The 18,087-nt window shown below is 44.8% G+C and overlaps 2 protein-coding genes across 15 annotated transcripts in view; one reads left to right on the forward strand and one right to left on the reverse strand.

Moving 5' to 3' along the window:
- The window catches only part of LOC140499517 (uncharacterized), a 72,516-nt gene extending 58,789 nt beyond the window's left edge, over window positions 1-13,727 (forward strand). For all 11 annotated transcript variants that reach the window (XM_072601075.1, XM_072601106.1, XM_072601066.1 and 8 more), the window contains 5 exons: window positions 3,805-3,932; window positions 5,116-5,246; window positions 6,077-6,171; window positions 11,534-11,795; window positions 12,933-13,727. In XM_072601075.1, the coding sequence (XP_072457176.1) occupies window positions 3,805-3,932; window positions 5,116-5,246; window positions 6,077-6,171; window positions 11,534-11,795; window positions 12,933-13,015 (699 nt within the window). In that variant the 3' untranslated portion in view covers window positions 13,016-13,727. The remainder of the gene's footprint in view (window positions 1-3,804; window positions 3,933-5,115; window positions 5,247-6,076; window positions 6,172-11,533; window positions 11,796-12,932) is intronic.
- A 1,132-nt stretch (window positions 13,728-14,859) lies between these two features.
- Window positions 14,860-18,087, reverse strand: part of MSLN (mesothelin) — a 49,359-nt gene continuing 46,131 nt past the window's right edge. For all 4 annotated transcript variants that reach the window (XM_072601143.1, XM_072601154.1, XM_072601146.1 and 1 more), the window contains 3 exons: window positions 17,334-17,461; window positions 15,564-15,658; window positions 14,860-15,157 (listed from right to left, as the gene is read on the reverse strand). In XM_072601143.1, the coding sequence (XP_072457244.1) occupies window positions 14,966-15,157; window positions 15,564-15,658; window positions 17,334-17,461 (415 nt within the window). In that variant the 3' untranslated portion in view covers window positions 14,860-14,965. The remainder of the gene's footprint in view (window positions 15,158-15,563; window positions 15,659-17,333; window positions 17,462-18,087) is intronic.

Below are 18,087 nucleotides of genomic sequence, written 5' to 3' on the forward strand. Positions count from 1 at the left end.
TTGGGGTGTACTTTGTTGGTAAGATTGTCAGGCCAGATTTCTTGGGGAAAGTGTGAGAAGACAGCATGGAAGACTCCTTCTGGTCTTTGGGAGTCAGAGGACTTTGGTTCTGAATTTCAACCATGTTACCGACTGCCATGGTGACCTTTGCTTCTCCTGTGCCAAATGAGGAAGTTTTGTTTTAGTTCTAAATTCTATGGTTTAAAGGAGTGTATGGGAATCAGAGACGATGTCAACAGATGGGCGTTGGGAAGTCTGTTCCAGAAACGGAGAGGGAAGGAAGGAAACAGTATTGATTAAGTGCTTACTCTGTGCTAAGGACCGTGATAAGTGATTTACAAATATTATCTCATTTGAGGCTCACAACAACCCTGACAAGTAGATTCTATTAGTATCCTCATTTTAGAATTGAGGAAACTGAGGCAGATAGAAGTTAAATGACTTGTCGAGGGTCACATAGTTAGCAAGTCTCAGATTGGATTGGAACTTGGGTCTTCTAGACTCTGAGCCCACCGTGCCACCAAAGGGAGGGACAGCACGTGTGTGTGTTCGTCCTTCGTTGCCGAAGAAGACCATGGCATCAGAGAAATAATGACATGACTTGCACTTGACTTTGTTTTGAGTGAGGGAGGACTGTGCAGGTCACCAGCCTCACTTCTCCTCAGAGCCATCTGAACCCAGTGACCAGATATTCATCAGGATGACTGGAGATGACCCAGGATGAGGCAGTTGGGGTTAAGTGACTTGCCCAAGGTCACACAGCTAGGGAGTGTCAAGTGTCTGAGGTGAGATTTGAACTCGGGTCCTCCTGACTCCTGCACTGGTGCTCTATCCACTGCACCACCTTGCTGCCCCAGGACAGCACATACAAATGTGTGGAAGGTAGGAGAGGGGAGGATGATATAGGGGAACCCTGGGGAATCCATTTGGATTGGAATGGAAAGTACATGTCAGGGGGTAGAGTGAGAGGTTTAACGTAGGAAGATATTCTGAAAGTCAGTGGATAGAGCACTGAGCCTGGAGTCAGGAAGACTCATCTTTCCTAGTTCAAATTCGGCCTCAGACACATTCTAGCTGTGTGACCCTGGGCAAGTCACTTACCCCTGTTTGCCTCACTTTTCTCATCTGTAAAATAAGCTGGAGAAGGGAATGGCAAATGACTCCAGTATCTTTGCCAAGAAAATCCCAAATGGGATCACAGAGTCAGACACAACTGAAATGACTGAACAGCAATGCAAGTTTAGGAAGAGGGAGCCTTGGAAGGTTTTTGAGAAGAGGACTGGCATGGTTAGATATTGTTTTGCACCCCTCAAGTCTCATCCCCCTAGTCAGCCTATGAGCTTCCTGAGAACAAGGATTGCCTCATGTCTAGATGTGCCCCCTCCTCCTCTGTACCTCTAGAATCCCTGGCTTCCTTCATAGCTCAGCTCAGGGTCACCTTCTAGAATAAGTCTTGCCTGATTCCTTCCAGATGTGAGCACTCTGCATATATTTTGTATTTAATTTTCTATGTGCGTATTGCTTCCTCCCAATAGAATGTAAGATCCTTGAGGTTGGGTTTTTTTGCTTGTTTTTGTATTCTTAGTGCCTGATGTAGGGACATAATGGGTCCTTAATAATAGCTCATTTATGTAGCAAAGGGCTTCATATATATTCTTATATTATCTCATTTGATTTGTACAACCCTGAGAAATGTGATATTATTTCCATTTAATAAATGAGGAAAATGAAGCTGACAAGAATTATGTGATTTGCTCAGGGTCACACAGCCTGAAAGTATCCAAGGGATTTGAACCCAAGCTTTCACGGCTCCTAGTCCAGTACTCTACCCACAACCAACCACAACAATAAGTGGTTATTGAACGAATGAATAAATCAGTGAATGAACAACTCATTCCCTTTTCTTCTTTCCCTATGGTATTGAGTTCAGAATTAGGAACCAAGAAGTAGTGAACAGGGAGTGGGGATCTCACTAACACCAGTTGATTGATTGACTGATTGGCGGACAATGCATGAGTGTTTTATCCTTGACAGACTGGAGAACAGTCAATTCTCCAATTACTCATCATTCCTTCCTCTACTTGGGAATGATCAAGCAACTCACCTAGGTGGGAAGGGGATGGGGGAACACGACAAGACTCCCAGTGTCTAGGAGGGGGAACTGCCCAGGGTTTGAAAACGTGACTTGGGGATGGGCCTAAAAGCTGTGTTAGTCAAGTCCAGCTAGGACCAGACTTCGGAATGTTAGCTTCAGAAAACTATGCCTTAGAGGGATGGATTGTTTTCTACATTTTTATAGAAACTTTTTTATTCCTGGGACCAATGAAAAGTTTCTTTAGAAGAACTCCAGGGTTAACTCTGCTTCAACAAATCGCAAATGGGTTTATGGCTCAGGCAGGACAGATGAAGGTGGGAGTTTCCCAGGACATAGGAGAATCCTGCTCCCTACCTGATTGTGTTGTGGAAAGAGTGCTAAACTTAGGGTAGTCTTGGGACCTGAGTTCAGTTGCCAGCTCTTCAGTTTAGTCCCTATATGATCTTGAGCAAGCCCTAACCTCTCTTGGTTCCAGTCTTGTCATCTGTAAAATGAGGGGGTTGGACGAGCTGACCTCTAACATCCCTACCTGTTCCAGACCTATCTGACCCTGTGCCTCTGGACAACTGAGAGAAGTCACTCGGAGAGACAGTACCTTTCCTCTCTTGGAGAGGGCTTTCCTTTCCAGGGGAGGACTGGACTGGCTTACAGCGTGAGCATTTACACTTTAGGAACGAGTCAGCAATCACTGCAAATCGGGGCTTGTCTGGTTATTTTGTGATTGATAAAGTGTTAATAATTCAGATTAAACTTAAAAGTGTATGTTCATGCATTTTTCCCCCTGGAGAGCCCAGCTGTTAAATATTTACCAGCATATACTGAGTTGTTTTTGAGTCATCTCAACTCTTCCTGACCCTATTTGGGGTTTTCTCAGCGAAGACACCAGACTGATTTGCCATTTACCTCTCTGGCTTATTTTACAGATAAGAAAAAGGAGGCAAACAAGGTTAAGGGACTTGCCCAGTGTCACACAGCTAGTCAGTGTCTGAGTCTAGATTTGAACACAGAAAGATAAATTTTCTTGACTCCAGGCTGGGCGCTATACCTACTGTGCCACGTAGCTGCCCTGCAGCACCCTCTTTGCTGCTTTATAAATATTGCCTGAGCTCAGCAAGAGGGCAGAAGGAGGCTCATCACCAGAGTGGAGGCCTGGTGACTGGAGGCTGCTGCTGCTGCTGCTAGTGATGAGGATGGTGGTGGTAGTGGTGGTGATACAACAATAACTGGCATTTGTATAACACTTTCAGGTCCACAGATTGCCTTATAGCTATGATCTCATTCAAGCCATATAACAGGAGACCAGATTTTCTATTCCTTCTGTCTCTGCCACTCACTATGGGATATTGAGCAAGTGACTTTCCTTCTCTAAATCTTAATTATCCCTTTCACACAATGGCGATAACATCCCTGGAAGGATTGTTCTGAGGTTCCAAGGAGATAATAGTTGTTCCCATAGTGGGAGATTGGTAGCATTCAACACTAGCATCCCCATTTTACAGGTGAGGAAACTGAGGCTGGGAGAGGTTAAAGTGGTAGAAATACAAGGCCAGTGAGTGGCAGACGTCAGAATTGACTGCAGGCAGGCCTTCTGACTACAAGTCCCCAGGCCTTTTCCACTTCAGAATATTGCCTCTGTAGAATCCATAAGAGAGCATTTTGGGAAATGAAGGGGTTTGGTATGGGAGTAAGAGTTCATGACGCTTTCACAGGCTGTCATCAAGAAGTACCTGGAGCTGAATGGCACTGTGACAGGGGCCTTGCTGGTGGCCATTGGTGGCTTCCGTCTCTGCTGGATGAGCCCACGGCAGATCGAGACTATACGACCTGTGGAACTGAGGTGAGTGTGCCTGGGGAGAGTACCCCCAACCCAAGGAAAGCCTGGATTGGGTTGGCTAAGGGTTGCGTCCCAACCTAACTAGGCAGAGGCTCTGGACCATTGAGCAGAACTTCCTGAGGTAGATGGGGCTTCCCACAGTTGAGTCTGTAGGCTTCTGGAATGTCAGAGTTTGGAAGAAACCTCAGGGATCATCTAATCTAAATTCCTCATGTTACAGAGGAAGAAACTGAGGCCCAGAAGGTGACTTTTCTTGCCCAGTGTCATACAGCTTAGTCAAGGGCCAAAGCTGGGATTCCAATCCAGATCTGGGTCTTCAACGTTGAGTTTTGAAGAGAGCTTGGGCTTCTGCAGGTGGAGGGGTGGAGGGAGAGTATTCCTGGTCCTCTAGGTATTTTTTTGTGAAGATTCAGAACAGATCCACCTCCTGACCTTTGGACAGCTCTGCTTCTCCTACTGTAGACCCAGAAAGGGGGCTCTACCATTGGGCCCACTATCATGCCCATATGACCATAGATCTCCCAGGAGCTCATGTAGCAGATTAATAAGGTAGCTGGGTAATGTGGTGAATGGTGCTAGAATTAAAATCAGGACGATTGGAGTTAAAATCCTGCCTCCGATCCTAGCTGTGTGACCTTGGTCAAATCATATAACTACTCTCAGCCTCAGTTTCCTCATTGAAAAAATTAGGTCAGACTCAGTGGCTTCTAAAATCTCTTCTAGCTCTGAATCTATGATCCCATGATCATATAATAAAGGCATGAATTTATATGACAAGTTACAATTTGTGAAGCCCTTATGAAATCCTGCGATATGGGTCATGCAAATATTATTGTTTTCAATGAGGATGAGGAAACCGAGGCTAAGAAAGTTGGAGTGACTTGCCTAGGTTTGCACAGTCAGGAAATGTCAGAACTGGGATTTGAGCCCAGCTGTTGGGGCTTTGACACACTATTGCTTTCTACTATCAAGGTGGCCTCTCTTCTGCTTACAGAGACATCTTTCCTCTGCATGGCACAAAGTAGAGGGAAATGAATTGCTTTAGAAAGAGAAGTGAAGTCATAGAGCTAGTTAGTCCTGTAGGATGAGGCTCAGGATGAATGCCTAGGAGGTGGGATGCGGGCATGGAAAAAGTGGCAGAGTGTGAACCTGTTAACTCCTCCCTGACTCGTCTTGCCCCCTCTAGGTGGGCGGGGGCTCTGGACATCTCCTCCTGTGCTCAAGAGAGGAAGGATGACCTCTATGAGAAAGCCAAGGAGGCCTTTTCTGGGTCCAATGGCACCATCACCTACTACCACTACATCCGGCCCTACCTTGGTGAGAGTGCCTGGAACCAGGTCTTCATTTTCTTCCCAGTATCCTCAGAAGCAAGTCTAAGACACTGAGACTTTCCTGCAGCCCAGCTCTACCTTATAGCTTGTTAGATTTTAGATCCATACTCCAATCTAGCCAGGCCAACTTCCTCCCTGAAGACCCCTGAAGACCTCTGTGACTTAGCCACAATCATTGCCCTTGTTGGGAATGCTTTCAGCTCTCTGATCCCTAAATTACATGATCAGACACATGATGAGGACCTGAATAAAAGTGGTAGTTGTGTCAATAAGGATCAATACAAGAGGTGTTGCAGAAGTAGAAATGGCAAGATTTAGCTACTGGCTGCTATGTGGAGTAAGGGAGAGAGAGGAGTGACGATACTGTGTTGACTAGAAGAGTAGTGTTACCTTTGACAATGCATAATGATATTTGAAAGAGGGATTTTCTGATTATTTCTAGAGGCTGGGGGGGGGGGGGTCTTGTCCACACTAGCTTAAGCTTCCGTCCTTAAGACCAGCTTTCCTTTCCAACCAGGACCATTCTGCTTTGACCCCAGGGACAATTTGAGGCTAAACCACCCCCAGGTCTATTCCTCCTGTCTCCCCAAGACTCTGAGCTCCCTGAAGTCAGGACCTGTATTTGTGACTCTTCTATCTCTCCTAAAATGTGTGCTCTCTGGCCTGGAGCTAAGACTTCTGAGCTCCTGGGGAGTGGGGAGTTTGAAGCTCCCTCCCGCCCCATTAACCTCAGGGCTGTTTCTTCATCCTCTTTTCTCTTTCCCCATGAGCCCCAGTAGGAAGGTGATGAGGGCATCTCTGTTCTTACTGATTTAGGTGGTGCACCTGTAGAAGACCTGAAGCACCTGTCTCGGGCCAATATATCTATGGACATCGATACATTCACAAGACTCAATCCGGAGGTGCTGCAGGTAAGTGTCCTTCATGGACTCTCCCAAGTCATTACTCAGTAGATTTGGAAAGAGATGTCATTCAATAAATACTAGTCATTTACCGAGTCCAGGGTTCTGAAGGAGAAAGGAAAATGAATTAGATGTGAGCCCTGACTTCAGGGAGCTTATTCTTACAGGCGATTAAGACATGTACAAATAAACTTGTAGTTACCTAGAAATGGATCGATAGTGTCATGGAAGCAATGAACCTGAGCTTGGACAGACCTCAGTGCATAGTGGAGAATAAAGGGCCTGGTGTGCTGTGGTCTGTTGGCTCACCAAGAGTCAGACACAACTGAATGACTGAACAGCAAATCTAAAGTCAGCTGTGGCTGGATTCAGAAGGATGTGAGTTCAAATCTGTCCTCAGACTCTTACTAGCTGTGTAACACTGTTTAAGTCACTTCACATCTCTGTGCCTCAGTTTCCTTATCTGTAAAATGAGGATAACACCCCCAAATGGAAAAATGGCACCTATCTGCCATGGTTGGTGGGAAGTTCAGATGAGATGTTTGCAACGCACAGAACCTAACACATGGTAGGTGTGTAATAAATGCTCATTTCCTTCCTATAGTACAAAGCAAGAATAAGTTGGCTTTTTTTCTTGCTAAATTTTGTTGAGACAAACAAAAATGCATAATCCCTGAAAAGAGGTAAGGAAATACAACACACGCAAAAAGAGACTGTGAATTTATGTGCTTTAGCAAATTTTAACAAATGTGGTTAGCTCCAATCACTAATTGAATTTGACCGGAATTTTTTGTGGCCATCTAATAGTTATAGTCAGTGTGTAGACCCTTTGGTATCTGCTCTGTTTTGTCCATACTACTCCCTCTAAGTCTTTCCCATATTTCTTTGAATTCTTCGTATTCATCCCTCATCCTGGCACAGTTTTGTTCCGGACAGTGTGTGAGAGCCAACATGTCTCAGGGGATAGAGCACTGCATATGGCAGTCGAGAGACCTGGGTTCGTATCTCACCTCAGACTCTTGCTAAGCTCTGTGTGTGTCATCACAGGCACATCTGATCATCCTTCAGAGTCCCATTCCTTCACATGTCAAATGAAAATAATGTTTGTATTATGGCCCATAGAATTGTTGTGAGGAAAGTGCTTTGCTAAAATACATGAAGCACTATGTAAATGCTATTGTTAATATTAATAACATTCTATTCCCAGCACTCACCACAATTTACTCAGTCGTGCCACAGTCATTGTGTATGTTGTTTGTTTCCAACTTTTTGCCAGTACAAATAAAGCTGCTACGAATGTTATTAGGATGATAGATGTTTTCTTTCTGTCAGTAACCCCTTGGGGTGTAAACTTAATATTAAGATCATTGGCCAAAGGTGATGAATGTTGTCGTTTTTATTATATAATTCCATATGTCTTTCCAGAATGGTTGGGCTAATTCATAGCCATGCCAACAGTGAATTCGCATGCCTATTTTCCCAGTTATTTGTCATGACCCCATTTGGGATTTTCTTGGCAAAGATACTGGAGTGATTTGCTATTTCCTTCTCCGGCTCATTTCACAGATGAGGAAACTGAGACAAATAGAATCAAGTAACTTGCCCGGGGTCACACAGCTATAAGTGTCTGAGACCAGACTTGAACTCAGGAAGATGAGTCTTCCTGACTCCAAGCCCAGCACTCTATCCATGGTGCTACCTCCTCCCTGTCCTTGCTTTCCCATAGTCCCACCAATACTAAATTTTTCTTTGTCAATTTGGTGGATGTAAAGCGGGGGCATGCTGGTAGATGTTTAAATTGCTACTGTCAGAATAAATAAATGTATGCATGGACTATTTTAAAGTTAAATCTGCAGCATTCACATTTTTCCATTACTTTTTCAAGTCAACACAACAATAAATCAAGCTCTGATTTGTAGTGTTTGTCTAAGGTGTAAATGCTCACACTGAAAATTGAACAGCTGGCTGAAAGCCAGTTCAGACCGGCTCCAGGGGATGCCTCAGAGTGGGTTTAATGTGTACTTCTCTGATTATTCGTGGTTTTTAACCCTTTTTGAGGTGGTTGATAGATTTTGTTTCTTCTTTAGAAAACTGCCTCTTCGTATCCTTTAATCACTTGTCTATTATAGATGGCTCTTAATGTCATATATTTGCATGCAATCCCCATGTATTTTGGCTGTTGGACTTGAAACAGAAAATTTTAATGCGAAGTTGTTTTTTCTTCTCTAGTCTGTACCTTTTCTTCTTATTCTAGCTGGGTTAGTTTCATTTGTATAGAACACCAGTTGATATCACTATGGAGGGCAAAGTTGGCTGGCAAGTATTCTACACCTTTCAAAGGGGGATGGAACTATATCCTGCTAGGCCTTGCTTATGTCTTTCTCAGAGGGTGATTCAGGCTGTGACCTCTTTGGTCACTTACCTTTCCTCTCTGCCCCCTCTCTGGAGATTTAATTAGTCATATACTGTTAAAAAAAAATTTTGTTTAATTTTATCCTAGGGGCTCTCAGGTCTAGGTGGTCTCTTTCCCTTTTATTTTCTGGAGTTTGTAGGGGCAGCTAGATGGTGCAGTGGATAGAGCACCAGTGCAGGAGTCAGGAGGACCTGAGTTCAAATTTCACCTCAGACACATGACACTCACTAGCTGTGTGACCTTGGTCAAGTCACTTAACTCCAATTGCCTCATCCTGGGTCATCTCCAGTCATCCTGATGAATATCTGGTCACTGGATTCAGATGACTCTGGAGGAGAAGTGAGGCTGGGACCTGCACAGCCCTCCCTCACTCAAAACAAAGTCAAATGCAAGTCATGTCATTATTTCTCTGAGGGCATGGTCTTCTTTGGCAACAAAGGATGAACACACTGGAGTTTATATCAGTTCAAATAGCTCAGAGTTCCTAATTAAGAAAATTACTAACATTTAGATAGAAGTTGGGCTCTCTGTCCTAATTTAAATTCTGTGTATTTCCAGATAACGCCTGGCTTCCTCCATTCTCTTTTACTCAGCACAGACTAACCTTCATGGGGGATCTCAGGTTTCTTTATACATAAAGCAAAACTGAGATAAAAGAAATTGTTAAATAAAAAAGTGAGAAGAGTATGTAATTAGTACCTGTAATTGGACAGACCCAGGGAAGGAAAGATGTGAAATGAGTAAACCTTTTAGAACTTCTCACAGTTCTTGAAAAAATAATTACAACCATCATCTTAAGTCTGAATTCTTTGTTTCCAAGATTCCTACAGGGACCTGTTGGTCTACCTTGATCTCTCCCTTCTTTGTATTAGCCCAGAGATCCTTTTTTTCTCTTTCTTTGCTCATTGCTTCTCTCTAGCATGACTCCTTAGGTTCAGAGAGGGTCTGAGGACATGGTCTCCCCAAGAGCCTTAACTACTCAGCAGTGGGAGAGAGGGGAGAGTGAGGGAGAACTCTTCCTAGGCACTGCCCCAGAGCACAGAGCCCACTCTCCAAAGATCACCTGCTTGAACCATAAATGATATGTAGAGCAGAGGGCAGGGCAGGAATGTTGGCAGAAGTGTGAATTTTCTCAGAGGTACCTGAACACCTGCTGCTAGCTCTTAGGTTATAATTGCCAGAAGCAGTCAGTGACTGGAGCAAAAATGGAGGAGATTGAGAGCTTGCAGGGCAGTAGGAAGGGGCAGAGTTGGGGAGCATTAGGAGATAATGGAGGAAGGGTAGGTGTGCATTGTGTTGAAGCTGTCCCACAGTTGCCTGTTGCAGGGAGGGTCAGATCTGACCTAGCTTTCCAGCTCCAACTGGTTAATCACATGGTCATGCCTCAGTTCCCTGGGGCCCTGTTCCTACTTTGGAGACAGTTGCTTAATATCACACAGCAAAGTACAAACTTAATTCAAAAACTTTTTATTAAATGCCTCCTATGTATAATGGACTGTGCTAGGCTCTGGAGATAAGAGATGAAACTAGTCACACAACCTGCCATTAAAGAGCTTATAATTTAATGAGAGAAATAAGATAGATCGACAAATCGTTGTAACATAAGTCATTGTGCTGAATGTCCAGGAAAGGCGCAAATAGAGACGTGGATGAGATTAAAAGAGGAATCACTTCCAGTGGGGAAGGATCAGGGAAGACTTAGTGGAGGGGGTAGCAGCTGAGCCAGGCCTTGAAGGGAGAGACTTCAAAAGGCAGAGATGTGGAAGGAGAATGTTTCAGGCAGAGAGGACAGTGTGAACAAATGTACCATACCTGGGAAATACAGGATGAGAATGGGAAAGGGCAACGACTGACTGTAGTTGGAATGCAGAAGACCTGAGAAGCCAGGCTAAGAAACTTGTACTTCATCCAATAGGCACTGGGGAGCCACAGAAGGTTTTGGAGCAGAGGAGTGGACTTGTGTGTTGTAGTCCTACAAAGATTACTTTAATAGCAGGGTGAGGGATGAATTAAAAAAGGATAGACTGGAGGCAGTGAAGAGGCTGTTAAAATACTCCAGATGACAAGAGGCCAGACCTAGGGTGGTTGTGGTGGTGTTAAAAAGGAGAGCAGACTTGAAAGATGTTAACAGAGGATGGGGACCAAGGCTACACATAAGGAAGATGCTCCAGAGATATTTGTTGAATGGAACTGATCCCAGCCCCCATGTTGGCTGTTCAGACAAGAGTTATAGAAGCTGGAATTGGGGGAAAATGCAGGAGTATGGACTGGATGACCCTTTCACAGTTTCTCCCTTACTTTCAAGCAGATTATCCACCAAGTTGTTTTGGTTTTTTTTTTAAAGACAAGATAGGCTCCTCTCCTTCTGTGCCCAGTGGGAAGCAAGTCCACTTTAATATTGGGCCGAGACGGATGGAACAAGGAAGGTCAATGGGGTGGCCCCTTTGCCAGATTAATTCATAATAATAATAGCCCTTCATGTTTGTATAGCACTGAATTATTTACAATGTGCTTCCACCCCAAGAGTAGATAGAAATGTTCTTTATAAAGTTGTAAAAGATTATATAAACATAAGATTACATGCAATATTTACCCTGCCTCCTTCGCAGGGCTTTTAGAAAGGGTATCATTATTCCTATCTGACAGGTTAGGAAACTGGGACTTAGGGGAAGGGAAATAGCTTGCCCAAGGTCATCCAAAGATTAGATAGTGGCAGAGATGGAAGTAGAATGCAGGCCTAAGTGCCAGCCCAGGGTCCTTTGCATTTCATCATTCCCTCAACTAAAGCAATATGAAGCTTTAAAAAATTAGTATATTTTGGTTTGAGGGGATACCTCCTTGATATTCATTGGCTTACGGACTGTAAATGGAATTCTCATTTGTGGGAGTAGGGGGTGGTGGGCAGGAGAATGCCTGATGAAGGGAGGAGGGGATCTCAAATGCCTTTTGCCCATTCAGAATCTGAGTCTCAGTAACGTGGCACAATTACTTGGACAAAACGTGGCTGACCTTCGGAAAGCCCGGAGCAACCCATTTGTGAGATCTTGGCTCCAAAGCCAAAACCAGTCAGCCCTAGCGGCTCTGGGATTGGAGCAGACGCCAGAGCAGCAGCAGCACAGCCCTACCACCACTAAGAAGCCTCTCCCTGCCTGGATCACTGACAAAGGGCACAAGTCCTCTGCTTCACCCAATGAGCCTATGCCTATTGCAACTACCTCTGGTAAGTGTCCAAGGCCCCAGCAACCTGTAGGCATAAACTGCAAGTCTGAAGTTAAACACCCACACTCCACTATCCGTGGAGTCTCTTTGTTTACCATTTCCTTGGTGTCATTCTTCGTAGTTTGGTGGGGTTTTTTTATTATTATTATTATTAAAGGGACTGTTCCTTGATTCACTTAAACAGTCCTAATCACTGTATGGGTGTTGCCTCAGTCAAAGTGAGAACTCGGAAAGACCTCAGCTTAAAAAGGCTAAGGTCTCCCACTGCATCCTGGCCACTGCCAGTTCTCCTGATCTATATCCCCTCACTAAACTAGATGGCTCTGGAGGAGAAACTGAGGGTGGTGACTTTGCACAGCCCTCCTGCGCTCAAATCCAACCCACTTGCAAGTCATGGCATCACCTCCCTGATGTCATGGTTGTCTTCGAGACGACCACAACCATGTAACATGTAACAGTAATAACACTGCTTCTCACATCTCCTCTCCTTTGCCAGCACCTCTGTCCCCTCATGGCAATCCATGCCATACTGCAGTATCCCATATCAACTATTATTTCGTATGGAGACTTCCATTCAGTAGGAGATTGTATGGGAAGGAGGTAAAAGACTCTCCAGTCACCCTCAGCTTCCAGGAAAAAATTATCTAAGCTATAGTGCACACTTTCCTCTTCTATAACCAGGGACGGTATGAGGCAAGGAGAGACCAAGCTTAGGGAAAGAAGGGACTGCTGTGCTCAGGCTGGTACTTTGCATGATTTTGAGAGGTGATGCCATCCACTATTGGCATGGAGTTAAGGGGCTGGGATGGGGATGAATCAAGAATGCAGACAGCTATCAGCTGTATTACACGTCTTCATCATGTTCCTGAGAATGTTATGAATTCTGAGAACATCAGACACACCCATATCCAAATATAAAAAATAAGCCACATTCCAAACTCAATAAGCAACAATTTTAAATTTAAAAATTTTAAATTTCAATTTAAAAGCTTTTAAATGCCTTTTAATTAGTCTATTAATATATTAATTTATTAAATTCTTTTTAAAAAGAATATTTGCCCACCCCTTCCAACATTAGTATGATCTATGTTTCCAAAACTCAAACTGGTACCAATTTCTCCCTGTTCCTCCTTTCTAGGCTGCTGTGTCCTGGCACCTCTCCACCTCTTCAATGCCCTTGGCCTCCCCATAGGCCTTATCTTACTCATGAAGTTCCTTTGATACTCCTGGACAAGATTGTCTTCTTTTACCAACCTCACCCTGGACTCTGCTAACCTCTTTGGATCAAAAATTTCCCTTCCCCAAAACATGGAATGTGATCTACAACTGGGACCCTTATATGCTTCTCTCCTCACTCAGATGGACAAGGGTGCCAAGGAGACGTGAGGCTGACCTTGGCCCTGACCTGTTGATGGGCCCTGGCCTTTGGGAGGCCCTGCTATGCTCAGAACCCTAGAAGTACCCATTGGAAGAGTGATGGCAGGACTGCAGAGGGACCTGCTCAGAGACCTCTTCCCTTCCTTTCCTCCAGGAACCATCCTCACAAATGCTCTTACCACCCCTAGACTCCAGCTAGACAGGATTTAAGACTGAAGGCTGTTTCTGGGACAGCTCTTTGGGGGATGGCTGGGCTCTTCACCAGAGCTGGCTGGGCTACCCTCAGCAGGGCAGCTCCCCAGCTGCCACTGTCCACAGGCTGGAGACACAGGGCAAACCAACTGGGGCAGTCTCTTTCTCACGTCTTCTGGGGTCCAAAAGAACATAAATCCAGGCTGAGCATGCTCAGAAACAGCTTGAAGGCCACAGATGCTCAGGCCTCCCCTAGCAGAAGCCTCACTGTACCCCTGCCCAAGAATTGTGGTTCTCTGAGTGGGAGAGCTCAAGTTTTGCTCTCTTTATGGTCTGATTTTAATAAATGTGGGGTTCTCCTCAAGCTTGTCCACCACTCCTTCCTTTTCCCGTACCCAGTCCCTTAGAGGAGAGGAGAGTAAGGCCCTTTTCGGACTCCCAAGGGAACTTATCCATCTGGGACCAGATAAGAGTCCTTCTGGGATCCCAGTAGAGGTCATACCCTGGTGGTCATCAGACACTTCCCATAAAGCTTTGTTTGGTGAGTCAGCCTGTCCTTCCCTCCTCTCCCCCCTTCTTCCTCCCACCCTCTGCAAGTTACTGAGCCCAACAGCACTGAGGGTAGGAGCAGGGAGCTAAAGACTCAGGCCCCCTGTGATGTGTCAGTGACCTAGGCAAGCAGTGAATCAGGTCACCAGCACAGGAGTCTGATACCCTATCCATGCACACTTCACAGGCTCTCAAGGCAGGAACCCAAGCATCAGGAAAGTCCAGGACTGGGGAAGAGGATAGAGAGGAAGGACCCGGCTATTGCTTGGGTTTGTCCAAGTTCCTCCCGCTCCTCACCTAGGATCCTAACACACGGATACCGAAGCAGCACTACCTGCCCCTTCTTCATCAACCTATGTGAGGGCTTGGCATGCCCAGGGATACCTTAGCCCTTTCTGAATCAGCACGGGCTATCACTGAGCCATCCTACCAGGAATTCCCCTAAAGGTTCAGAGGCCCCTGGGATTAAAGGACCTTTGGAGACAGAACCAGCCTGAAAAGTGAATCTGGGGGTGGGAACAGGACCTCCCAGCTTCTCTTCCTAAGGATTTTTACAGATCCCAGGGCTCCCTTTAGCCCCTACTTTCCATCACAACAAGGCCCACCTGTAGACTAATGTACAGGATTCTGCTATCTCAGGACTTGGGGTTTACAGAGAAAAAGAACTAAAGACAAGGGAGAACAAATGAGCACCAGATCCAGGAGCTCTCACCTGTCTACTCCCTGGCGGATGCTCACTGTTCCATCCTACTTCTGCTCAAGTCAGGTTCGAGTCCTAACTGATTGACTTGTCCAGTGAGTTTGCTCAGATCACTCCATATGAGGAGGTGGAAAAGATGACTTTAAATATCTCTTCCTGCTCTAATTCTATTAATACCATCTGTCTTGCTTAAAAGCTCACATTTTTAGCTCTTGTTTGGGGCCAGACTTCAGACTGATGACAAGGCTCAGAGTTAAAATTATTTCTTTTATTTTTACAACTTCCTGGAATGAGAGATGGCCAAAGCCCTATGCAGTTCCCCACACCCAACCTCCAAGCAGGAAGACTGTCATCTAATTTTTGTTCTTGAGGCTGATGACAATGTAACCATTGGGGATCCCCCCAGTGAGACCAATGCCCAAGGTGTCCAGGCTCTCCTGTTGCTGCTTGAGGATCCATCCCCAGACTGGAGGGTTTTTCTCCTCGGCCTTCAACCCCATTAGGTTTTGTCCCAGGAGTCCACGCACCTCCTCTACCGTCAGTGGCTGAAGGACAAACCCAATATCTTATTGAGGGTCCCAGAGTCCAGCCTTGGGATTTCTAAGGAGAGAGATCCCCCAACTCCCCCCCATACCCTCTCCTAGGATAATTTAGATCTAATTGGGGTAGAGAGAGGTTCACATATGCATAGATCCTTCCCCCACTCCCAACCACAATTAACCAGGTCTGGAGGGTCTGGGATTTAAACCAAGATCAAAACTGAGTGAGAATTTAAACTGTCTCCAAACAAGCAACTGGAGCCTATGGGCCATTGCCACACCATCCTCACCCTCAAAGTGAGCCCATGTCCTGGAACTTCCCTCTGACCTCCTGTGTTAGGGATCTTCTGCCCTCAGTAGACCCTCCCTCCCCCATTGGTCATCCCCAATAGGTTGAAGGTTCTAACTGTACCATGATGACTTTTTCTTGTAGTTTCTTAAATGTTTCTATGTCCATGTTAACATTCTTTTGGCTGAGGTCTTTAAGGTCTTGTACTGGTACTCCAGCTAGGAGGAAAGAAAGAAGAGGAGAGAAGGGAGGGGAGGGGAGGGGATGAGACCCAGCCTAAGAATTTGAGTCCTGGGCAAGACCCTGGCCTCTGCCCTCCCCCCACCAGTAGTGAGCAGGATATTAGTCCTACTGGGAATATCAAATCAAATGCAAAATGTCAGGACTGGAAGGGACCTTAAAGAAGATAGTCTGGAGGAGGAAACCAAAGCCCGGAGAGGGCAGTGGTTTCCTCAAGATCACTCTGCAAATTAACAGTGGAGCTGGGATTAGAAGCCAGAGCAGTCTGATGTGGTAGCATCACATTAGATGCTGTTTCAGGAGAACTAAGGTCTAGTCTCAGCTCTGCCATTCACTCACTGTGTGATTAGTGATGACTTGCTATCTTTTTTCTCAGTCTGTTTCATTTTTGGAAAATGAAGGGGTTGGACTAGATTTCCAAGGTCCTTTGCAGATTTGATGTTTCATGACTTTTTTGAACTCCAACTCACTCTATTCTGAGGTGGGACAGAGAGGCCAAGATTTAAGAGTTGGTTATAGGGCTAAGAAATGCTGACTTTCACTCCTGGCTCATCTAGGACTTGCCTAGATTTGAAAGAAGAATCAAGGGGAGGCAGTATTCCATGGGAAAACCAGAGCCAAACCCAATCCACTGCTCCCCTTCTCTTTATTCCTTTCCCCAGTTTCTCTGAAATAGAATCTCAGAGTTGGAAGTGACCTAGTGCTGGATCACCTAGTTCAGCTCCCACCTTACAACAATTCTGACCAGGTATCAACCAGTCTTTGTTTGAAATCCTGCATGATGGGAAACTCACTAACTCTTAAGGCAATCCATTTTCCTTCTCATGTGATAAAAAGTGTGTGTGTGTGTGTGTGTATAAATACACATATAGAGTGTGTATATATATATAGTGTATACATATACACATACACCATATATATACCATACACACACATACATACCTTTATATATACATATATATATATACATACACCATATATATATATACATACATTATATGTATATGTATGTATGTATACCTGAAAGGGGCCTTATAGGTCAGCTAATTCAACCCTTTAGAGAAGTAACCCAAGGATATACAGGTATAATGTTTCAGAGGTGAGAGAGGTTACCCAAGATCACATAGGTAGCAAGTGTCAGCTGGGATTCACACCCAGGTCCTTTGATTTCATAGCCAGTTTTCTTTGCATTGCACCACACTGCCTCTCAAATGAACTGTTGGGAAGTTCTTCACACGGAGCAGATATTTGCCTCCCTATGGCTTTTCTCCATTGGCCTTTGTTCTATCCTCTGAGGTCAAGCAGAATAAATTAAATTCCTATTGCCTTTCAGTATCGAAGATTATGATTAGAGGATTATAGAACCATGGATTTAGAGCTGGAGGGGTCATTTAGTCCAATCCCTTCATTTTACAGATGAAAAAACTCAGAGAAGTTCAGAGCGCTCTGTGACCTGCCCAAAGTCACAGAGGCAGAATGCGATGAAGCTGAGATTTGAACCAGAATCCTTTGATGGCAAATCTAGTGTCTTTTTTAATGGAATATGTGTTTCTTCTTCACCTCCCCCCCCCAACAAATTCTTTCCTTTTCAACCTATTGTCTTTCTTCTATTTTTTCATACCAGCCCTACCACACATCTCATCCTTGCCTTACCTAGATAAGGCTTGATTAGCATGTAGTACTCTGGGAATGGTGTCCCTTGGAAGGCAGTCTTGGCCTTTAGATAGAGGATATTCTTCTGTGACTGGGAGCAGACAGATGGGCTCAAGGGGTTGGCCATTCTGGGAGCAGCAGAGAGGAGGGGAAGAGAAGGGCTAAAAGATCAGTAGTTACTGACTCCTCCCACCTCAACTCAGCACCAAGGACAGGAATCCCACACAATCAGGCAGAAAGCTACTGTCTTAAGATACCAAAATACATACAAATTCATATATAGGTATACACACACACACACATACATATATGTATATTATATATGTAACAAATGTCTGTTGATGACTTCATCAGACTTCCTACTGCTGCTCCTTCTAAATTCTGGGGTCATACCTTTAAGTGACCATGAAAATACCTCATTAATAATTGGCAGGACCCTTCTCACTGCCCAGTGTGAGCACTGGGGTCCAGCCTCTATATCAGGAAAATAAGCACAGCGTTCCTTCAACCCTATGCCCCTCAAGAAAAGGTCAGCTTTTTTCATGGTAGGAGATATTTTGTTTGTATTCCTAGATTCCTTAGCAGTTAGCACAGTGCCTTTCACATAGTAGGTACTCAGTAAATGCTCATTGAATTACATTGAATTCCCTCTCCACTAGTACCAAAAGAAGGATCTTTTCTTTATAAGCTTTTCAGTTATCTAAATTAATTCACCAACTTACAATGACAGTGGTTATCTGATCTACAGACTGGC

The sequence above is a fragment of the Notamacropus eugenii genome, chromosome 1 (assembly GCF_028372415.1).
Source record: "Notamacropus eugenii isolate mMacEug1 chromosome 1, mMacEug1.pri_v2, whole genome shotgun sequence".
In the NCBI taxonomy this organism is placed as follows: domain Eukaryota; kingdom Metazoa; phylum Chordata; class Mammalia; order Diprotodontia; family Macropodidae; genus Notamacropus; species Notamacropus eugenii.